Source organism: Benincasa hispida, chromosome 1 (assembly GCF_027475165.1).
Source record: "Benincasa hispida cultivar pf3 chromosome 1, pf3_genome.v1.1, whole genome shotgun sequence".
NCBI lineage: Eukaryota > Viridiplantae > Streptophyta > Magnoliopsida > Cucurbitales > Cucurbitaceae > Benincasa > Benincasa hispida.
Genome location: NC_143478.1, coordinates 69,633,378 through 69,657,006, shown reverse-complemented (window position 1 = coordinate 69,657,006; position 23,629 = coordinate 69,633,378). Strand labels below are relative to the sequence as shown.

The following is a 23,629-nucleotide window of genomic DNA, read 5'->3' as shown; positions in this document are numbered from 1 at the left end:
AAAAAACTTATAGACACGGATATCTATCAACATCTATTACAAAGCTTCTATTAGCCTCTATCGGTCTCTATAAAAAAAGATTAAAATTTTCTATTTTGTGTAAATAGTTTCCCTTATTTTTCTATTTTTGAAAATTTTCCTAATTTATAATACATTACACAATACATATTATATTTTTTAAAAATGAATTGAGTTTATAAGACGACATATTGTATTTTTACATGCTTTATTTCTATTTTAAAATTTAAAATAAAAAAAAAACTTGATACAAAATTTGCCCTATATAGATCATGAAATCCAAAAATAATTTTCAGTCTGCCAAACATATATTTGCTAAACTCAATAAATCTGAAAATATAAAATAGAATCTGGATTTTTTACTAAACAAACACAAGCACTTAACTTTTAAGAACAACTATCCAAACTTATATTATTCAAAACTACTACAAAAGAACTTCTTATGATAAGATGCTAAAACGAGCATAACTCAATTATGTTAATGACTAAGAGCATGTTTGGGAGTGATGATGAGATGACTAAAATCACTTTTATCATTTTCAAAATTACTCTTAAATATGTTTTAATTGTTCAAAACTAATTTTGATAATATGAAAATTGTATTTAAAAGTGTAAAATTAAATATCAAATTAATTTTGAGTGATTAAAAGTATGTTTTATAATGATTTTGAACATGATAGAAATGATTTTAACCATTTAAAAATCACTCCCAAACAATCTTATCACACTTAAAAAAAATAATAAATAAAATAAAAATGAAAGGAGAGGCCTGAAATTCCAATGTCATAGACAAAAATAAGGCCTCCCATGGCAGCCACCATACAAGAGAACACCACAAATAAGGTCACCTTGCCCTTATAATCCTCAAGACCTTCTCTGCCCTCCACAAATCCACCACCTGCCATTTTTAGAATTTTTCAAAGGAAAAAAAAAGGAACTATATATAGAATTAATAAATCTAAGAAGATGTCCATAATAAGCTTTTAACAGCCTTTATTGACTTGTATTTTCAAATATCAACATCAATATGTTAGTCAATGAAAGCTACTATTATATTTCATTCATTCATTTGGAAAAAGTAATGTAGTTACGTTGAATGTTGAAATTTGGTGACAGGGCCTTTGATTCTTTTAGTCACTCACGAGAGCAAGGTGTGTTGCTTTAGTTTTTTTTTCTAATGAAAAAAATTAGTTTGTGAGGAAAAAAGAAAGAAAGACAGACAAATATCAATTACGGTGTTACACTAATAATTGTGTTGGTGCTTGGATTTTGTATGTGTTTCTTGTTGCTACAAGATTGTTGAGGGATTGACTCCCCCTTCTCTTAGTCTTATTTCATTTTTCAAGTCGACCTGCATAAAAAATCATTGTACAATTGTGGTATCGAGCCTAACTGACTCTGATATCTAAGTTAGTACCGTGTACAGTTCAACTAAATACATCTTTTCATTGGAGGTTACCTACTATTTATTTAGAAATATTTAACCTAACAAATTTTAAAGGATTGCTAAAGATATGCTCATTTTTGCTAAAAAGAATTGATATTTACTACTTATACTAACAAACACGTCTTCATTTTTTGTGATTCGATCATAAGAATTCTAAAAAGTATATTAGACTTGAAAAAATCATATGTTGAGTAACTTACCGGGAATGTGAGCCTATTAAGTGTCAAATTCATATCAATTTTTGAAAACACACCCAAACAAAATAAATTAGTGTTTGTAAATTTAATTCTAAAAAAAAAAAAATTGGTTATTATGTGAGACATCAAATCATTACAAATCAAGGTTTAGAAATTAAAATGGTAAGTTAACTAAATCTAATATCTTTTCAAATTAAAGGTGTATTTTGTTTAATTTGTCAAGTTCTTAATTTTGAAAAAAAAGTTATTTTGATTAGAATTGAACTGCTCGACAACTACCCAAAATAACTTTTGAGGGTATATTTTAAAGAATTTTTATCAAAAGAGTTTTAATAAATATGATTTTAAAATATATATATATATATTTTTTATTAGTCCAAACAAGTCCTAAAGTTGGTTAAAAACACTTTTAATCTTAAACTTATATAAAAGTAACAATTTAATTTTTTAATTTTAGATTATAAAGATTTAGTTTCTATACAAACTTTACTTTTGGTCATAAACTTGTATAGAAGTAATAATTTAGTTCTTATACTTTAAAATTTATAATAATTTAGTCTTTATCTTGATTTTTTTTCAAAATTAAGTGTCAAATTTCACGACGTAGTGACTTAATTTTCATAGTTTATATAAAAAAACTTATTATTGAACAATTTATTGATCTACTTATGTAATAAATTTCATTAAATCATCACAAAATGCAAATTATAGAGTCAAAATTATTATTGGTTTAAATACTACTTTCGTTGATTCATGTAATTAACTTTGGTTCATTTTGATTTACTTTTAAAAAATGACCATTTTGATTCATTCGCTCTCATTTTTAAGGGATTAAAGACCAAAATAAACCAAAGTTAAAAGTATATAATAAAAAACAAACATTTGGAAAATACAATGATCAAAATAAACAAAATCAAAAGTATAGAGACCAAAAAGTAATATTTAAACCATTGTTATTTATTAAAGTTCAAAAAGTAAATTGTTATAAATCATAAAGCCCCGTTTTTTGTTTATAAAAATTAAGCATATTTTATCACATTTTCTTAGAAGGGTTTTCATCTTTCAAGGTACAATAATGGAATTATTTGTCAATTTTTTTTAAAAAAAACATACTTTTTTTTTCTTTTCAAAATTTAGCTTAATTTTTGAAAATACAGGTAAAAAGTAAATAACAAAACAACAAATTTAGGCCACATTTAGTAAACATTTGGTTTGTTGTTTTTGTTTTTTAAAATTAAGTCTATCTATTTCATCCACATATCAATGATTGAATTTTTAACAAAATTCTAAAAATAAAAACAACCTTTTAAATGATAACAATCAGAAAAAATTTGGAAAGGGAAGTAATGTTCATAAATTTAATTTTTAAAAATAAAAATAAAAAATTAAATAGTTACTTGTCCGTATCTGGACTAAATTGTTAGTTTGCTTCTAAATACAAAGTATTTTTAAAGTTTTAACCCACCATTAGTGGTCGAGCTTCACGGCCGCAATTGTTGAAAGTAAAAAGATAAAAAGAAAACCCGACCATCAATCACATGTCGTACGGTTTCAGATCAGCATTATATATCTTCAAAATCAGAATCGGTTTAATACACACATATCGCATAGAGACACAAACAAAGTGAGTTCAATCCCCAAATTCTAGGGTTTGCAGAAATGTCAGAAGAATCAATTGAGATGTATGAGGAATTACCAGTAATGGACATACATTGTTGCGATGATCTGAGCGAATCAAGTCGATCGTGTCTGTACAAGGCGTGCAATGAATGGGGGCATTTCTACATCAGAAACCATGGCGTCTCGAAGGAGCTTTACCTGAAATTGAGAGCCGTCACCGATGAACTGTTGACGGAAGAGAGGAAAGAGGGGAAACTGAAAGAAGGAGTTTCTTGGTATACTCCAAGATTTATATTGTCGCCTTACATTGAGAGCTTCAAGTTTTTGGGACCAAATTTCTCTGCTTCTGCCTCCGATTTAGGGTTTACGGAACAAGTCTTCGGTCAACGCGTCACTCAACTCAGGTAGGTCCACTTTATGGTCCTTAACTCTATTTGGAACGATTTCAAATCATAAATTATGTTCATTTTTAAGATAAGAATTAGTGGTTTTGCTTTTACATATTGTTTTTTAGGTAAAGAATTAAGGTTAAATAATTTACCCGAAATAATTTAGTTGATGGTTTATAATTATAATTTGATTATAAAACTTCTAAGGTTTGTTTGTTTTGGATTGGGATTAGATGAGTTAGACATCTTTAAGCTTAATCCTTATTTGGGATAAGAATTCCGAAAGTATTGACTCCCTACATCTTCTTCTCGTGGGTTTGAATAGTAAATGCCCACTTTTTTTTTTCTCTAATTTAATCTATGAAGTACAACTTTTAGACACTACCTTCGATGACCACCGCGACCAACTCCGGTTGCCTCCCTTCGACGATTGCTGTCGGTCAACTCCAGTAGCTACCTCCGATGAATGTCATTGGCCAACTCCGGCTGCCACCTTCTACCATCACCACCGGCCAACTTCGATCGCCACCTCGGCGATCGTTGTCGGCCCACCTCCGACTACCATTAGCCAACTCTGAGCACCATCGACCAACTTTTAGCAACCCCTTTTCCCATACTAAACTTGAAAAACATTAGTAAAAACACTATGTAACAAACTAGATAAATTTGTATATAAAAATATTGCAATACATGTGTGTTTTTTTATTTTAATGAGTTTTTATTAAAGGTGTTTAAAGAAAAATGAATTTTTGAAATATATTTTTTCTAAGTCATTCCAAACACGCCAGCATAATGCAATTGTATAATTATATTTATTTAGGCTATATGTGTAGAACTATATGTGTAGAAAGCTTTAATTTAATTTAATAACATTTTGATTTTTTGTGTTGGTCAATTTAACTAGCTCGAAGACTTAGGATCTTTTTCTAAAAGTAAAGGTTTAAAATGTTTAAAATAGCTTAGCGACCAAATAAGAACTAAAACTCAAAATTTATGATGTTTTATTCCTCAAATATAATTTGATAAAAAAAAGAGTATAGTTTTTCATAATTGAATTTAATATTAAAATACTAGTTTATTTCAATTTTAAGTTAGCGTATTATGGTAAAAAAATGAACATTTTCCAATTAGTTAAATGACAAAAGTTTAAAAAATTTATATTTCAAAATCTAGTAATATTAAAATATCAAATTATTAAAACAATAGATTAAATAAAATTATAATTTTAGTCAAAATCTCTATTTCAATATTTTTTTAAAAAAAATATTCTTCTAAATTTCTTTGGTTTATTTTAAGCTTAACTATATTAAAATAATTAAGATGACAAATTTAAAATAATCTAAAACCTAACAAGTGATTAAATACAATATATATATATATATATATATTTCACAAATTAAATATTTATAAATTTAGACTTCATTCAAACACTCCAAACACAGACTTCTTAAACCCAGACTTCCATAACCTACATTCCAAACACAACTTTTTTTAACTTATACTACCTAAACCTTCCCGCCTAATCCCTAGACTTTGAAGATTCCAAACATGGGCACCAAATATCCCTGCTTAGTGTCACAAATTTTACTATTAAATTTCAGATAGAGATAACGTCTAATATCTTTGTTTGTTTCACATGATTTTACTCTTTAAAATATAAAGTATTATTATTCAAGGAACTTTGACATGACTTTTCTAATATCCTCTATATTAGTGAGATTTTTATACTTGGAAGATGGGCAATAAAAACATAGTCTCATTAATTAATAACTTAATGTCAATTAATCATTACTATTAGTTATTAAATATAAATATATTAGAAAATTTTTCACATATAAAAAAAACGTCAAACTATTTACAAAATAATATATATATATATATAAACATTGATAGACTCTATCAAAGAAGATTAAAATTTTGTTTTCATAGACACTAAAGTGATAGACTTAATCAAAGAAGATTAAAATATTGTTTTCTCGTGGAAATAGTTTATCTTATTTTTCTATTTTTAAATATCCCCCCATATATCATTCAAACTAAATAAATTTCAACCAATGCATTTGCAATTGGTATTTTATCATCTAACTATTTAATATGGTTGTTATTAATTATTAACATTCTAATTAATTAAATAAAATAATTTAATTAATGTTTAATTAAAAAATATTAATTAAACATTATATTAAATAATGTTTTAAGTGATTAAATAATTAATTAATATGATAATATATTAAATAATGCTAAATTTAAGTTATGACTTGTTTTCTTATATTCAAGTAAAATTATTTAGTTTTGGTTTCTATGTACAAAATTGATAAATTAGAGTTGATTATCTTGCATATTCAAATAGACATTCTTTTAGTGACTAGTGTGAAAGACTACTTACAAAGATCTTATCAAGTGATAAGGACTATTTATAAGGTTTCATCAAAACTTATAAACCAAACTATGACTTTCTCTAAATTATAGGGATCAAATTTGTAATTTAACCATGGTGGCTAGCTACCTATGATTTTAATATTCTACAAGTTTCCTTGACTCCCAAATATTATAAGGTCAAACAGATTGTTTTGTGAGATTAGTCGAGGTGTGTGTAAACTGACTCAGACACTCATAGATAAAAAAAAAGAATTGTAATTTAACCATTTTTTAATTTTTCTAACTAAAATTGTAGATAATTTTAAAAATATTTTTTTTTGAATAAATAATGACGATTACCTATATGATAATATTGAGGGTGTTTTCAAATATAGGAAAATGAACCATAATATTTACAAGTAATAGTGAAATCACAATCTATCTATGATAAACCGCGACTACTTCTATGTCTATCATGATATAGACATAGATATGGTATTTGGTAATTGGACAATTTTTTCTCTTAGAAACCACAAGGGAAAGCTCATATTTTCTCTTCTCTTAAGAATAATATGGTAAGTGGACGGTTCGATCTGTTTGAGCCTCTCCAACTAATCACTTATAGCCTACCAACCGAAGTTGGTTTAGTTTGTCGGCTTAGTTTGTCACTCCTAACTTTATGGTTAACTAAGAAAGACATTTTTTTTAAGTAGGTCTAAAGAATATATTATGGAGGAGTTCGATAAATTTTATTTGAAAATGTAATAGAACAGTGAACGAAGTTAACCTCTAAAAAAAGTTAATCAAAGTTATCTAGTAAAAAGAATTTAAAATTAATTTGGCCAATTACATTCTAACTTTGTAAGTTTAAAAATAAATGAGAGATTATTAAATACAAATTCGAAAGTTAGTTCGTAAATTTATTATACGATACAACTAAATGAAAGTATAAGAACTTACCAAAATGTTTGAATTGTTCTATTTTCTTATTTCCTAATAAACTAATATCTTTATTTGTAGCAATCTACTTGATGAATATGGGAGTATAATGATAGAACTATCGAGGAAAATAATGAAGCTATTACTAAAGATCATGGGAGATAATTTGGAGAACAAATTCTATGAGTCTGAGTTCAGTAAGTGCAATGGTTATATAAGGATAAATAGGTACGCTCCTCGAAACTCTAACGAAGAAATCGAAGCATTTGGAAAGCACACCGACATCAGCTGTGTGACGATTTTATTCCAAGACGAAATCGGGGGACTTCAAATGAAATCAAAACAAGGAGATGAGTGGATAGATGTAAAACCTTTGGAGGATGCTCTTTTGGTGAACATTGGGGATTTTATGCAAGCTTGGAGTAATGAGAGGTTGAGATCAGCCGAACATAGAGTTGTTTTGAAGCAAAATGTGAAGAGATTTTCTTTGGCTTTCTTTTTGATATTTGGGGATGATGATAGGGAAATATATGCCCCAAGTGAGGTTGTTGGAGAAGGAAATACAAGGCTTTATAAGCCATTTTCAACTAAAGAATATAGGGCGTTTAGGGAATATAATTATGGGAAAGTTGTTGGAACCCCATTGAGAGAATTTGCTGGATTTTAGAATGATATCTTATCTCTAGAATCATGAAGTATTGAATAATCGATATTTGAAATGGTAATAGTGTTTCATTCTTGTATTAGTACTGATTGGCTGATAATAGCCACTCTATCTAATATCATTAAATATCTATTTTAGTCTTTGGACTTTTAACATGTCTATTTTAGTTCATTAATTTCTAAAATGTCTAGCTATATTGTACCTTTTATGTTGGTCTATTTTAGTCTTCGAGAGATAGTCGAACAAGCGACTCATGAATGCTACTGGGTTGGACAAGCCAATAATTCAAACGCCTTTAATCTATTTTTTGAGCTAGACTCACAACGTTACTTTACCTTCGTATAATACGTACTCTAAGTTCTTATGGCGAAGCATGAGGATATATATGTATGGATGTATGTAAGTAAGTAAGTATGTGTGTGTGTATATATTTGTTAAATGCTCGTCTTTAATATTTTTTTTAATACAATAGGAGTGGGAGAATTTGAATCACGGCTCTCTTGATAGGTAATCCATATATATTGTATTCCAGTTAAGTTATGCTTATTTTGGCATGCTTGTCTCTACTTGATGTGACATAAAATAATAAATAAACAAATAAAATATTTAAGTATCTAAGATATTGAAAGTTCTTCTCAAGAAAATATTTAAATTAATACATATGCATTATATATATTTTTTAAAAAAATATATATTTTTCATCCGTACAAAAAACTCTTAGCAATTTGCATGGACTGTTTGGGAAAATTTCACAAAATGACCCAAGACCCAAGACCCAAAACTTTTCTATCAATGACCTCTTTCTAAAAATTTTTCTACCACTGACCTTTTCCGTATGCAAAATATCAAAATTACCCCTAATTTTTAAAAAGCCTTCAGACCGCCACCTTTTTCTTCTTCCTTCTACGATTCCTCAGCTTTTCATTCAATGTGCATTCAATACACCACCAACATTCCACCAAAACATTTATTCCCAACTAATATTCTGAAGAGAATGGAACTTCTCTCTCATTATTCACTTTCTGAGTAGTAATTATACACCATCGTTTAGTAAATTAGAATGATCATTTAGTAATTACTATGCGATTGTTTAGTAAATTATAGACGATTGTTTAGTAATTTACTATGCGATCATTTAGTAATTTACAATGCGATCGTTTAGTAAATTACTATGCGATCGCTTAGTAATTTATACATGATCGCTTACTTATCAATGATTTGTTTATCCAATTGTAGATCAATGCCACTACTTCGCATCTTTGTATGATTTGGTGGGAATTGGGGTGAGTCCATAAGAAATTATGTTTGTGGTTAGATGAAAGGTCTGAAAGTCCGAAATGATATAACAGTCCGTGAATTAGTGAGTAAGATGCATCAACGACTGAATATCAATTTGGATATGTTTGATATACACATCAAATGTTGTTACAATCTGTTGGTCCTGACTCCCCCAATTGACATAGTCGACGATGAAGATCTTAGCTTCTTTTTAGAAGGCAGTGAGGCATCTCAAATGCCATTATTTGTATCAGTTACACCTGCTAACAGTCATGGAGTACAACAACATTGCAATCCACCCAATCAACCTAATCCAATGCATACCATGTCTTCAATTGATGATCATATTGAGCCATGTAACTTGGGAGGATGACCGAAGTGAAGCTTGGTTTGGTCGAAACAGTGAACCTAGATGTACTTCACAATTCAATATTGAACATGGATATGGACAAACTTCTTCAACACCTAACATCCATATTATAACCTGTTGATAATTTTTAGGGAACGACTTTGTTTTATTTTATTTATTAAGGACGGATGGGGCTGTACATGAATTCATGTGTTAGACATGGCTCATGCGTTCGCACCCATGCGTCTGAGGTCATGCATCAGAATGAAGATGCGATAATCTAGTATGCAATGACCACGCGTTCCTATCATAAGTTTTCTTACGCTCGCGCCAAGTATAACGCAAACGCAAGTTTCTCGGGTAATTCGAGGTCGAATACAGGGACTTGTCACTCAATAATTGTGAAGCAATGCATTTGAGGTGATGAAAAGAAAAATAAAAAGAAGTTAAATGGATGTACACATTATTCCTACTCCTAACTAAACAGATTGAGCAATAGAAGACTTGTAATGAGAATAAGTAGAGACACAACAACCATTAATGCATAGTAATGTTTATTATCTTAAATCGCCCGAGTAATCCCAGCTCATTGCACTAACATGTCGCACACCTCTCGGTGGTCAGCCGCATGACTATATCTCTATAGTGCATGGTTGAGTCGAGCATAAGATTGTGCCTATCTCTAGGAACAATGCGAACTTTGCTTTAGTACGTTCCATCTCTTACCTTCTTAGGCAGTTAGACGCGACTATTGAACTTATAGACAAATAATGAAACATCCCATAGACAGGCGTTGCTACAGTCTTTCACCAAGCAAAGAGGATTAATTCACTATACTCGCACAAAGCACACCTTTCGGTGGATTTCTTCATGCGTCCTATCTCTAGGCTACACGATTAAGCATGCGATTGTCTTTGATAAATAAACGCTGAAGATAAACTATGATAGAGATGAAGATGATGAAGAAGACGACAATGAAGGAGTTAAGATTTGCATTGATCACAAAATATCTTAATAACTTAAGCTAAAATGTAATACAACACAGAGATTAGAAGAGAAATGAAGGACTCTGTGTCAAGGCTGCCGGTGGTGCTATGGTTGAATGGTTGAGATGTCTTTCTCGAGCTCTATCTTCGGCGAATGCTCCGATCGTCACTCGGTCTGGGTTGTGGAGATGAAGAATTCTCACTAAAAATCCCTTTCAAGCTCTCATCTGTAATCACAAACCTCTGTCTTGAGGCAGAAATTCGGATGTTTTAAAATAAAGGTCCCAAGGGCTATTTATAGAGTTTAGACGCCGACAGCTATAATGATGACGGTATGGCTCATTGTTGCTTTTGTCGCAGTATGGCCATTGTCACATCGCCTTATCTTGTTGATACTCCCAAGGTATGCGTACGAGCTTGATTCAACTGAAGCATCAACACGTTCTACCCATCTTGCGATCGTCCTTCGATTATGGTCGTCACTCCGTGGCTACAATTTCCAATTGATCACCATATTCGCTTGATCACCGCAACTTCCATGCGTTGGACGCATGTGATTACCATCTGCGATTGCTTAGCTCATGCGTTTGTCTTTGCGATTGCCTGGCTTCAGTGCATACGTTTTCTACGATAGCTTATTTTCAAACGCATGCGTTTGATTCCTGTGATAGCTACAAAAATAGACACTTTGGCATGGAGTAACGCATAATATTGGGGTCAGTGAGGGTTTAGGTGCTAATTGACGCAAAACTCAATTTTTCGCAAATTCTAAGTATTATCACCGCGTTTTCTACTTATTAGCCCTCATGATTCTAAATAAAAGGCTTATAATAACTGGCATTTCTGCCAGTTATCACCCCCAAACTTAGAATCATGCTTGTCCTCAAGCATGCGTTATACTTAAGAAATTCTTAACTCACCTTTCTGCGTCTCTTTGCGATGACCATCTTCCCAGAATATAATTTACTCGTGCCTCTAACTATGGATGTAGTGCTCTCCTCTACTCTAACTGGTTCTCTAAAGAGATCTTTTCTAAGTTAAATTCGGCAAGCCTTTGCTCAAAAACTTTTTATTCATTCTCCACAACTTTGCGTTCAGCTCATGAAAATGCGTTCGTTCAAAACAATTCAAGCTTATGCGTTTAACGCGCGTTGAACCTGGTTACACTCTTCATTTTGGCTTATCCCCACGGGTGTCATGCGGGCATCTAACTTCAGTTGCGTTCCATATTCAACTCAACTCATATCTTGCTTGATTTGGCTTGCGCCAGACAGAGGAGTTGCACTTATGCGTTGATCCTGGCGACTTACCTTCGTTTTGGCTTGCCCCCACGGGTGTCATGCATACATCCAACTACGGGTAAGTGCCTTTCACAACTCAACTCTTGTCAACATGGGTTTCCCCATTGTGTTGGCAGTGGAGTTGTTATTTCCAAAAGTTCTTTTTTTCTTCTTTTTTTTTTTTTGATGAAAATGATCACAATGTGATGAAGGCAATTCTCCGAGACCGCTGCCACCCCCCCAAACTTAGAGGGTGACAGCATTCTCACTACAAGCTAAAAGAAAACTCAACAGGAATGTGATAACAAATGGTTGAGCAAAGGTTTGCACATAATAAACTATAGACTTTCACAATTTGAAGAGACAATTAAAAGTAAGGGGTGCCTTGCGATATCAATTAGAGTACGTGGTGAATTATTTGTACCATTATAGACGCATCGCAAAGAACCGCAGTTAGACAAGGAGAATTTCAAAAGAATAATACATAAAAGATAACAAGAAAAGAACCTTAAGTAGAAGAATGCATGCGGCAATGTGTTGGAGTTCATGCGATTGAAACCATGCGTTGAAGGACGTGGAGGATTCTTTCGTTGTAACTGTGCACCGAGGAGAGTTATTATCGCACCTACAAGAAGCAAACGCACCACAACCAAGGAAGTAGTTGCATGTCCAAAATAACAATAAATAAAAATAATAAACTAAATTAAGAAAGCAATGTAAAAGATAGAGTAGAAGACGTCCCTGGAGAAATTGGAGTGTTGTCACCGCAAGGAGTCTCTCATGTAGGAGATGATTCTCAATTGCTTGGGTCAAGGGGGCTCGCCCTGACCACTGGAGCTTCCAGCAATTGTTGGACGCATGATGGTTGACATGCGTCTAAGACTGCTTTCAGCTCATGCGAACTAAACTAAGAAAGCAATGTAAAAGATAGATAGAAGACGTCCCTGGAGAAATTGGAGTGTTGTCACCGCAAGGAGTCTCCCATGTAGGAGATGGTTCTCAACTGCTTGGGTCAAGGGGGCTCGCCCTGACCACTGGAGCTTCCAGCAATTGTTGGATGCATGATGGTTGACATGCGTCTAAGACTGCTTTCAGCTCATGTGATAGATAGCCTTTCTATCTCGGGGTTAATATTTAACTTTCGACGCATCGCCTATACTTCAAATATTGCTTGCAGCTTGGTCGCACAATCTACAATACACCTAAGATTGAAAGGGTGCATGCGAAAACACAAAAAATTCACAAAACATTAGCTTCCAAGTCCCCGAAAACGGCGCCAAAAACTTGTTGATAATTTTTTTTAGGGAACGACTTTGTTTTATTTTATTTATTAAGGACGGATGGGGCTGTACATGAATTCATGCGTTAGACATGGCTCATGCGTTCGCACCCATACGTCTGAGGTCATGCGTCAGAATGAAGATGCGTTAGACTAATATGCAATGACCACGCGTTCCTATCACAAGTTTTCTTACGCTCCCGCCAAGTATAATGCAAGCACAAGTCTCTCGGGTAATCCAAGGTCAAACACAGGGACTTGTCACTCAATAATTCTTGTGAAGCAATGCATTTAAGGAGATGAAAAGAAAAATAAAAAGAAGTTAAATGGATGTGCACACTATTCCTTCTCCTAATTAAACAAATTGAGCAATAGAAGACTTACAATAAGAATAAGAACCATTAACGCATAGTAATGTTTATTATCTTAAATCGCCCGAGTAATCCCAGCTCATTGCACTAACGCGTCGCACACCTCTCGGTGGTCAGCCGCATGACTATATCTCTATAGTGCATGGTTGCGTCGAGCATAAGATTGTGCCTATCTCTAGGAACAATGCGAACTTTGCTTTAGTGCGTTCCATCTCTTACCTTCTCAGGCAGTTAGACGCGGCTATTGAACTTATAAACAAATAATGCAACATCCCATAGAAGGTGTTGCTACAGCCTTTCACCAAGTAGAGAGGATTAACTCATTATACTCGCACAACGCACACCTCTCGGTGGGTTGCTTCATGCGTCCTATCTCTAGGCTACACGATTAAGCATGCGATTGCCTTTGATAAATAAACGCTGAAGATAAACTATAATAGAGATGAAGATGATGAAGATGACGGAAATGAAGGAGTTAAGATTTGCATTGATCACAAAATATTTTAATAACTTAAGCTAAAATGTAATACAACACAGAGATTAGAAGAGAAAGAAAGGACTCTGCGTCAAGGTTGCCGGTGGTGCCATGGGTGAATGGTGGAGATGTCTTTCTCGAGCTTTATCTCCAGCGAATGCTCCGATCGTCACTCGGTCTGGGTTGTGGAGATGAAGAATTCTCATTGAAAATCTCTTTCAAGCTCTCATCTGTGATCACAAACTTTTGCCTTGAGGCAGAAATTCGAATGTCATAAAATGAAGGTCCCAAGGGCTATTTATAGAGTTTGGACGCCGACAGCTATAATGATGACAGTATGGCTCACTGTTGCTTTTGTCGCGGTATGGGCATTGTCATATCGCCTTATCTTGTTGATACTCCCAAGGTATGCATCCGAGCTTGATTCAGCTGAAGCATCAACGCGTTCTACTCATCTTGCGATCGTCATTCTATTATGGTCGTCACTTCGTGGTCGCAATTTTCAATTGATCACCGCATTCGCATGATCACCGCAACTTCCATGCGTTGGACGCATGTGATTATCGCAACTTCCATGCGTTGGACGCATGTGATTACCGTCTGTGATTGCTTAGCTCATGCGTTTGTCTTTGCGATCGTCTGGCTTCAGCGCATGCATTTGTTTGCGATAGCTTATTTCAAATGCATGCGTTTGATTCTTGCGATAGCTACAAAAATAGACACTTTGGCATGGAGTAACGCATAATATTGGGGTCAGTGAGGATTTAGGTGCTAATTGACGCAAAACTCAATTTTTCACAAATTCTAAGTATTATCATCGCGTTTTCTACTTATTAGTCCTCATGATTCTAAATAAAAGGCTTATAATAACTGGCATTTCTGCCAGTTATCACAACCCTACCTGCTCCCGTTCCACTGGTTGTGATGCCTTCGATTCTTATGTATTCCACCGTTCCAACCGAACCATTTGTGGATATACCTGAACCAACCTTGTAGTCACTTGTGAATATGCTCTAATAGCTTTGTTATTGGTAGTTCTCGAACATCTTTCAACACTCCATTGAGGCATTCTATTATATTTGTCATCATCTTGTCATACCTACAATGGACTTGATCAACCCTTGCCCACCGTTGCAATCCAACCTGCTCAAGATAGGCCGTCACACCAAGATATTGATGGAGTTGGCTGAACCTACCCCCCAAGAGATATAATTGAGGACGTCCAACGAGAATATGGAGTGAACATTAACTACGGACGGGCTTATCGCGCTAGAGAGTATTGATTGGTGTATGCACGAGGGTCACCGGTGTAGGATTGTATCAATTGCAGCGGAAGCTCAAGGATCATCTAAGCATTCAAATTCACTAATTTTGGCATAATATAAAGCATGCTTCCGCAGAAAAATAGGTTTCATGACATACCTCTTGTAGAACTTCTTCAAAGCTTCATCTCTAGCTGCTATCTTCTCCATATTTTGTTGTAAACCACTTCAAGATCTTCCCCACTATTCTTTTGGTACTCTAGATTGTGTTGTGGGACTCAAAACAAGCTTGAATCAAGGAATGAAGGAGAAAAGCTCACCCTCAACTATGCAAATCTAAGGGAAATCCCGAATAAACAGGAGTTCATAGTTAGCTCAGGATTAAGATTGAGTTACCTAGGTCATCTAGGTGAAATAGTCAGTCTTAAACAGTAAACAACGTTATAAAGTAAGAGTGACTTATTTCTTGGTCTTGATCTTATGTAAACTCATTGCATAGGATGCCTCAACTCCTCATGTCATAACATGTACGAATTAGGATCACATTGTTTGTAGCACTTTACAACTCTTTGTAACAACTATAGAGTAGGCCGCATCCAATGGTGTTACCAGAATAAGGTACCCAACCTCATTCATGTACCATAGATCATTTTGACTATTTACTCGAACTCGATACACTCTTATGTCTCCACATAAAGTTCAAGTACTCATACAATAGTCATGGGTCTTAGTTTATTGGATTTAGACTTTCATATAATTTATGAGATCAATAACAAATATATTGATAATAGAAAATGTTTATCATTTTACTGCCTGCACTATGAGTGCTTGCTGCTCCGCCCGCAGCGCTTGCAGCCTCACTGCGAGTTTTAGGACATAAAACCCAACAATACTCTCACTTGGACTAAAACTCTAGTGGATCAATATATACAAATATATACAATGTTGAGTTTACATATAGAGAATAAAATGTACAAATACAATAAACTAGTACATTACAATACCCATAAATTCTCCCACTTGCCCTAGTGATACAAAACTCGTAGACCTAGTCCTACTAGGTGACCCTCGAACACTTTAGCCGAGAGGGCCCTCGTAAATGGATCAACTATATTTCTTTTGCTGATTCGCTTACAGCAACATACTCAGCTTCCATTGTGGAGTCCACAATATAATCTGCTTGATGCTCCTCCACACAACTGCTCCTCCATTCAGAGTGAATACTGACCCCGAAGTTGATTTCCTCGAATCAATATTGGTCTGAAAGTCAGAATCAGAGTATCCAATAAGGATCAGATCCTTAGGACCATACACGAGCATGAGCATATAATCTCTCATTCTCTGAAGATACTTGAGAATGTTTTTAACAGCAGTTCAATGGTCATGACCAGGATTAGACTGAAATCTGCTGACAATTCTTACGGCATAGCTATGTCGGGACGATTACACAACATTACATACATCAAACTCCCAACTGCAGATGCATATGGAATTCGATTCATCTTCTCAACCTCTTGAGATGTCTTAGGACTCTGCTCCTTAAACAAGTGAATTCCATGCATGAAAGGTAAAGATCCTTTCTTGGAATTTTGCATTTTATACCTAGACAACATCTTGTCTATATAATATGCTTGAGATAATGCCAATGTTTTGTTCTTGCGATTCCGAACTATTTGGATTCGAAGAATATACTATGCTTCTCCCAAATCTTTTATTTGGAATTGTGAAGCCAATCATCTCTTAATGTCAGCTAGATATTCTACTTCATTCCCAATGAGTAGAATATCATCAAGATACAACACTAGAAAAACGACAGTTTTGTTGACGATCTTCTTGTATACACAGGGTTCGTCAACATTTTGTTCAAAGCCATAAGATTTGATCTCAGTGTCAAATCTCATATTCCAGGATCTAGAAGCTTGTTTTAATCCATAAATGGATCAATTAAGCTTACAAACTTTTTGTTCTTGACCCTACTGTATAAAGCCTTCTGGTTGAGACATATAGATACTTTCTTCAAGATAGCCATTCAGAAAATATGTTTTGACATCCATTTGCCTTATTTCATAATCATAAAATGTGGCTATGGACAAGAGTATTCTAATAGACTTTATCATGGCAACTGGAGAAAATGTTTCTTCAAAATCTAACTCCTCTCTTTGGGTAAACCCTTTTGCCACTAGCCTAGCTTTGTAGGTCTGTACCTTACTAGCTTGATCTCGTTTCTCTTGTAGATCCACTTCCAATCGATGGGTTTTACCCCTTCCAGTTGATCTACAAGATCCCAGACATAATTGAAATACATAGATTCCATTTCAAGGTTCATGGCTTTAATCCATTGGTCTTTGTCCACATCGTTCATTGCTTGACTAAAAGACAATGTATCCTCTAAACCATCATCTGGTATGATGATTTGAGTTTCAGTGAAACCCATGTACCGGTTAGGCTGCTGTACAACCCTCCCACTACAACGAGGCATTCTTTTGAGAAGGATGTGAAGTATCAGTTTCATCAACAACTCTTGTTGGCGGACCTACTCGATCAACAACTTTTGTTGATACATTTGTCGTTTCTCTGGACATTTCTTCTATTACTAGCTTACTGCGAGGTTGATGGTTCTTTATATAATCTTCCTCTAGAAAGGTTGCATTTGTCGATACAAATACTTATAGATCATAAAAGAGACCACCTTTAGTTTCTTTTGGGTAGCCTACAAATAGGCATACTTTTGAACGGTGTTCCAGCTTTTTAGGATTTTGCACCAAAACATGTGCTGGACAACCCCAAATCTTGAAGTGACATAAATTTCCTTTACGTCCCATCCAGAGCTCATAAGGTGCTTCAGAAACGCTTTTTGAGGGAACTATGTTCAAAATATACATTACAGTCTCAACTGCGTGTCCCCAAAAAGAATTTGGTAACTGAGCGTAACTCATCATGGAACGAACCATGTCCAACAAGGTTTTGTTTCTCCTCTCTGCCACATCGTTCTGCTAGGGCGTGCCAGGGGCTATGAGTTGAGACTGAATTCCATGTTCTATCAAATAGTTCTGGAATTCTATGTCCAAATACCCACCACCTCGATCCGATCGAAGTGTTTTAATCTTTTTACCTATTGGTTCTGAACCTCAACCTTATACTCTTTGAACTTTTCAAAAGTTTCAGACTTTTAGTGCATTAGGTAAATATGCCCATACCTGGAATAATCATCTATAAAACTGATGAAATATTCATACCCTTCTCTTGCTACATTTAGAGGCCCACAAAGTTCTGAGTGAATCAGCTCTAGGGACTCTTTGGCTCTAAGACCTTTTCTAGAAAAAGATCTTTTTTTTTTTCATTTTACCCTAAAGACAGGACTCACATGATGGTAATGAACTGTCTTCCAACTTATTTAGATGATCTCTCAATCTAGTTGAGATTTATGTGATCCAGTCTCAAGTGCCAAAGATAGACATTTGGAGAAATCTTCCTTTTTTTATGAGTCCCAGCAGTTTTGAACATCTCTATATTCAAAACAGCTTTGACCTCAGTTGGTTTTAACATGTACAAGTTATTTTCTAATTTTGCAGAGCAAATTTGTTTATTACCTATTTTGATGAACACTTCACCATTTTCGAAATAAACTTTATAATTTTGTTCTAGCAAACAGGAGACAGATATTATATTCCTTTTCATAAAAGGAATATAATATACATTTTTCAAATAAATATATTTATCTCCTATAAATAACTTCATATCTCCCACTGCTTTGGCTAAAACAATCTCCCCGGTCCCTATCTTAAAGATTGTTTCACCTTCTGTCAACTGTCTCCAGGAACTTGTTTCCTGTGAGATAGTACATACATGATTAGCGGCACCTGAATCAATTATCAAGATTTTATCATTTTTCACTAAACATGCTTCGATAGCAAGTAAATCATATTTATCTTGTTGTTCGAATTCAACATTCTCATCTACATAATTCATAATTTCAGATGAATTGGAAGATAGAGGACAATCCTCTGTTAAAACTCTTTTGGTATAATCAACTACTAGTCATTTGTTTGTTGATTTGATTTTACTGTTATGTATATCAGAAGTGAGTATACTAGAATTCGACATGCTGATAAAATTTGAACAAATTCTAATTAGCAAATTGTAACTAAATCCAAAATTAAGTTTTAGCAAAAAGTAATAATGTACCCATAACCATTATTTATTTGCAACGATATTTTAGTGAGTCAGAATATACTCTACCGTGGAGCAGTCAGATACTCCTTCACTAAAACAAACAATTTTGACCAAACACTATCCCTGGAATAACTCTTATTAGTCGTTTTTATCGTTTTCGGTCAAGATCTTTACTAACAACTTAGTAATTCTTGTAAGTGTGACCCGCCATTTTCAGATCCTATAGGACGGTATGAATTTGCCTCTAAAATAGAAGACAACATCCAAGACGGAACTATAAGACCCTATTCATTTTACTGAAGCCTGTGTTGTTTCGAATCCTATGTTACAACCCTCCGTGGGGATAGCCATCGTTAAACGACTAGCAAAGAGCCGCTTAAAGCTAACCAGCAGGCGCAACATAGGAATCTCACGATTCAAACTAATGGAGGAGACCGCAGGATATATTGACATATATTCTTCACCCACTTACTATGAACTACTTCCTCTGTTTACTTCGATATTGACTCATACAAAACACTCTCCGTAGGGAGGCCACTTCCAGGGTGACACGAAGCGTCATATGAATCTCACGGTGTAAACTATGTGGAGACGTGGTAGTTGAAATCTATTTATCGTATAATAGACTTATATTTGAACAACTTCCTCTTATTCACCAAAATCTAGATTTAAGCTAAAAAATACTCTCCGTAGGGAGGTCACTTCTAGGGTGACACGAAGTACCGCTTAAATCTGGATTGTGACCTCTTAGAGACATGAAAGCTAAAAATAACATATCATATATGTTATTAATCTCCCACTGAAGTTTTCTAATAACTCTATCATATATAAGTTATTAAACTGCTACTGAAGTATTCTATTTTGGGTAGATTTATACTTAGGTTCTTTTCGGCTAATAAAACAACCCTAAGTCTATGTGGTTTATCCAAGTGTAACTCTTATAATTAGATTTTAACCTACGATGTGTAGGTGATAAACCATTTTATTACCTCACATCACTCACGTATGCTCATAAAACCGGTTACCAATGCTCAATAGTTCGGCCATAATCCCCAGGTAGGAGGTGTTCTGTAAACCGTCAACTTAAGAACCCTTAGCCTTAGACATGATTATATACTGATTGAGTTTGTAACCTAGGTTTTATAAGTTTTAACAATTAAAACAAGTGGTCAACCTACGTGAGCATGCAACTGTTGTTTATGGATTTTAAGTGTCTAACCCAATTTTATAACAACTTATAAAAATTTAGACATGCTATTCATCCATAACATTCATGAGGCATTCAAATTTAATATAACATTTATATTAAATACGAGAAACCCTAACATGCATACTATATATTATAACAATTATAACATACGTTCAATGCATGTTACATGCTTCCTATGGTGGGATTTTAAATCTAAATGACTTACTATATACACATACAAGATTTATTTAATTATAACGTACATCAAATACATAAATAATTAAACACAGATTGATATGGTTTTAGTTTTGGCAAAAACAAGCAAACAGAAGCCTAACTATTACAAAACAGCTTCTGAATTGCTCCTGAACCGCTCCAAAACAAACTCAAGTAGCTTGAACTGAACCCAAACCGTCTGAACCGGACCAACCAAGAACTATTCGAAGCTGAACCGGACCAGACCACAAGAGAACCGATCGAACCGATAGCCCTTACACATATTCAACATCTCGCTAAGTCTCATCGTTTAGCAATGACGACCATCGTCTAGCATTTTACCAGATCGTTTAGTAAATATTTGGTCGTTTAGTGCGCGAAAAGGTAAACGATCATCTAATGCCATCGCATAGCCCAGCTGCCGCGTAAAGGTATGCGTTCGCGTAGTGCTATCGCATAGCAACTCAACACATCGCTTAGCTCTCGCATAGAGGTAAACAATCGCGTAGTGCTATCACATAGCAACTCGACGCATCGTTTAGCTCTCGATCAAAGATAAACAATTGAAGTAAGTGATCGCTCAAGGCTATCGTATAGCTCTTCATCACTATCGCTTATTTCTATCATATAGAACCAAACGATAGCTTAACACAATCGTTTAGCGCTGCATGTCATCGTTCAGTATCCGCCGTGTAGCTAAACGATCGCTTAGCTCCATCGTATAGAACATCATCGCGTCGTTCAGCATCGTAGGTAAGCGATTTGTTTAGTTCCATCGCATAGAAACTTCAACGCATCGCTTAGCTCTTCGTCTACCCGATCGCTTAGCTCCGTATCTAAACGATTGCTCAGTGCTAACGCGTAGCACTTCATCGCAGTGCTTAGAGCGCATTGTTGCTAAACGATCGCATAGTACCATCGTATAGTAAATTCAACGTATCGTTTAGTTCCCACGCCAAAGCTAAACGATCACTTTATGCTATCTATAGCAAATTGAACGCATCGTTTAGCTCCCGCAGGTACACGATCGTCTAGCGTTCAACATCAAAACGACCAGCGCTCATTGCTATACGATCGTCTAGCTTTTCTTCACACCGTGTATCGTCTGGAGCTAGACGATCATTTAGCAACTGGAACCACAACGACGATAAGAACAGAGGCTAATTTTCTGGAACTACAACTCGGCCTCTTCGCTTGTTTCTTCGATTTATAACTTAATTTCTACTCTAGTGACTCTAAATAAATTACAGACTCTTGGGAACACATTAAAGCTCATCAAGAAAGAGCCAATTACAAATTTAAATGAGAAATTAAAGAGAATTAAACAGCCAAAACTCAGAAAACCATATTAGTGCACCAATTTCATATTTCTCATATAAAACACCCACCAAACCAAAATTAAACCGAATTGAATGCTTATATGATGCTCTGATACCAATTGTAGGATTGTATCAATTGCACGGAAGCTCAAGGATCATCTAAGCATTCAAATTCACTAATTTTGGCATTATATAAAGCATGCTTCTGCAGAAAAATGGGTTTCATGACATACCTCTTGTAGAACTTCTTCAAAGCTCCATCTCCAGCTGCTTCTTCTCCATATCTTGTTGTAGACCACTTCAAGATCTTCTCCACTGTTCTCTTGGTGCTCTAGATTGAGTTGTGGGACTCAAAACAAGCTTGAATCAAGGGATTTGTTGAAGAACCATTCTTCAAATTGAATTTTCTCTCAAAATTCTATAGATTGCATGCCCGATTTTCACTCCAATCTTCTCATTATATTGCAGATCAACATGCAAAGAGAAGAGCTGCATGAGTTGCAGCTCATGCTTGGAAAAGACAAGGCAAATGGTTACTTCATGTGTGAGCTAGTTGAAAGATGGATAATAGAAAAAACCATTTTTCCTTTTAACTGTTTTAGTTTTCCAATTTTTCAATTTTATCCAAAAATCAAATTTTGATTTAAAAGATCTATTTGATTTTAAAATAATAATAATAATTAATTTCATAAATTAATTATTAAATAAAACTTAATTAATTTAATATCAAATATTAAATTAATTTTAACACATATCCATCTTTATATATTTAAATCATATTTAAATATATAAATTCTCATATTCTGTTTATTTCTAAAATTAAACATAATTATATCTCATATAATTACAAATTCCCTTAATTCTAATTTGAACGTTTCAAATTAACTTATCACGCTATTCTAGAGCTAGTCCGTTACGAGCTAGTAGGGGGACCTTGCGGACCTATAGATCATGGGCTCCAACGATCCGAGATTAATTGGCTAAACTCATTAGACCAAATTATTCCACATTCGTTAACTAATGGGTCACTCCATTAAAGCCCATAGTTACACTTAGATATATTATGTCCACATGATTTAACCATATTCAACAAGTCGACCCTTCACAGGTTGTTCGTAATAACGGCTGGGTCAAATATCTGTTTTACCCTCGAGATTACGTCTTATTCCTCAAGTCCTATTGATCCTCTAATGAACAATTGATTTGTGATCCAATCACCAAACCAAACTCTCTCAGCCCAGTGAGAGGGTTGGGTCTCTTGTCCAAGATCTGGATTCAGTACTTGAGAGAACAACCTTTCTCCCATCCCTAAATCAGGTAGGCGTGAACTCCGTCTTGCACCCTATGTCCCCAGCTATCTATCCGGTCTTACTCCTGAAATGGGAGTTTTATTGAGCCGGCGCTGTTGAACCAATTCTCAACTATGCAAATCTAAGGACAATCCCGAATAAACAGGAGTTCATAGTTAGCTCAAGATTAAGATCGCGTTACCTAGGTCATCTAGGTGAAATGGTCAGTCTTAAACAGTAAACAGCGTTATAAAGTAAGAGTGACTTATTTCTTGGTCCTGATCTTATGCAAACTCATTGCATAGGATGCCCCAACTCCTCATGTCATAGCATGTACGAATTAGGATCACATCGTATGTAGCACTTTACAACTCTTTGTAATAACTATAGAGTAGGCCGCATCTAATGGTGTTACCAGAATAAGGTACCCAACCTCATTCATGTACCATAGATCATTTTGACTATTTACTCGAAACCGATCCATTCTTATGTCTTCACATAAATTTCAAGTACTCATACAATAGTCATGGG

General features: G+C 34.4%; 1 protein-coding gene and 1 long non-coding RNA gene across 2 annotated transcripts; one reads left to right on the top strand and one right to left on the bottom strand.

Annotated features, from left to right (window-relative positions):
• Nucleotides 1–403: 403 nt before the first annotated feature.
• Nucleotides 404–3,667, bottom strand: LOC150038676 (uncharacterized). Its single transcript, XR_016527526.1, has 2 exons — nt 3,359–3,667; nt 404–916 (listed from the first exon to the last, which is right to left on the bottom strand). It is a non-coding gene; the product is annotated as an uncharacterized LOC150038676 (long non-coding RNA).
• LOC120068566 (gibberellin 20-oxidase-like protein) lies at nt 2,781–7,785 on the top strand. Its single transcript, XM_039020383.2, has 2 exons — nt 2,781–3,686; nt 7,050–7,785. Exons 1-2 carry the CDS (start codon nt 3,322–3,324, stop codon nt 7,633–7,635), a joined length of 951 nt encoding a protein of 316 aa, XP_038876311.1. The 5' UTR covers nt 2,781–3,321; the 3' UTR covers nt 7,636–7,785.
• The last annotated feature ends 15,844 nt before the right edge of the window (nt 7,786–23,629 follow it).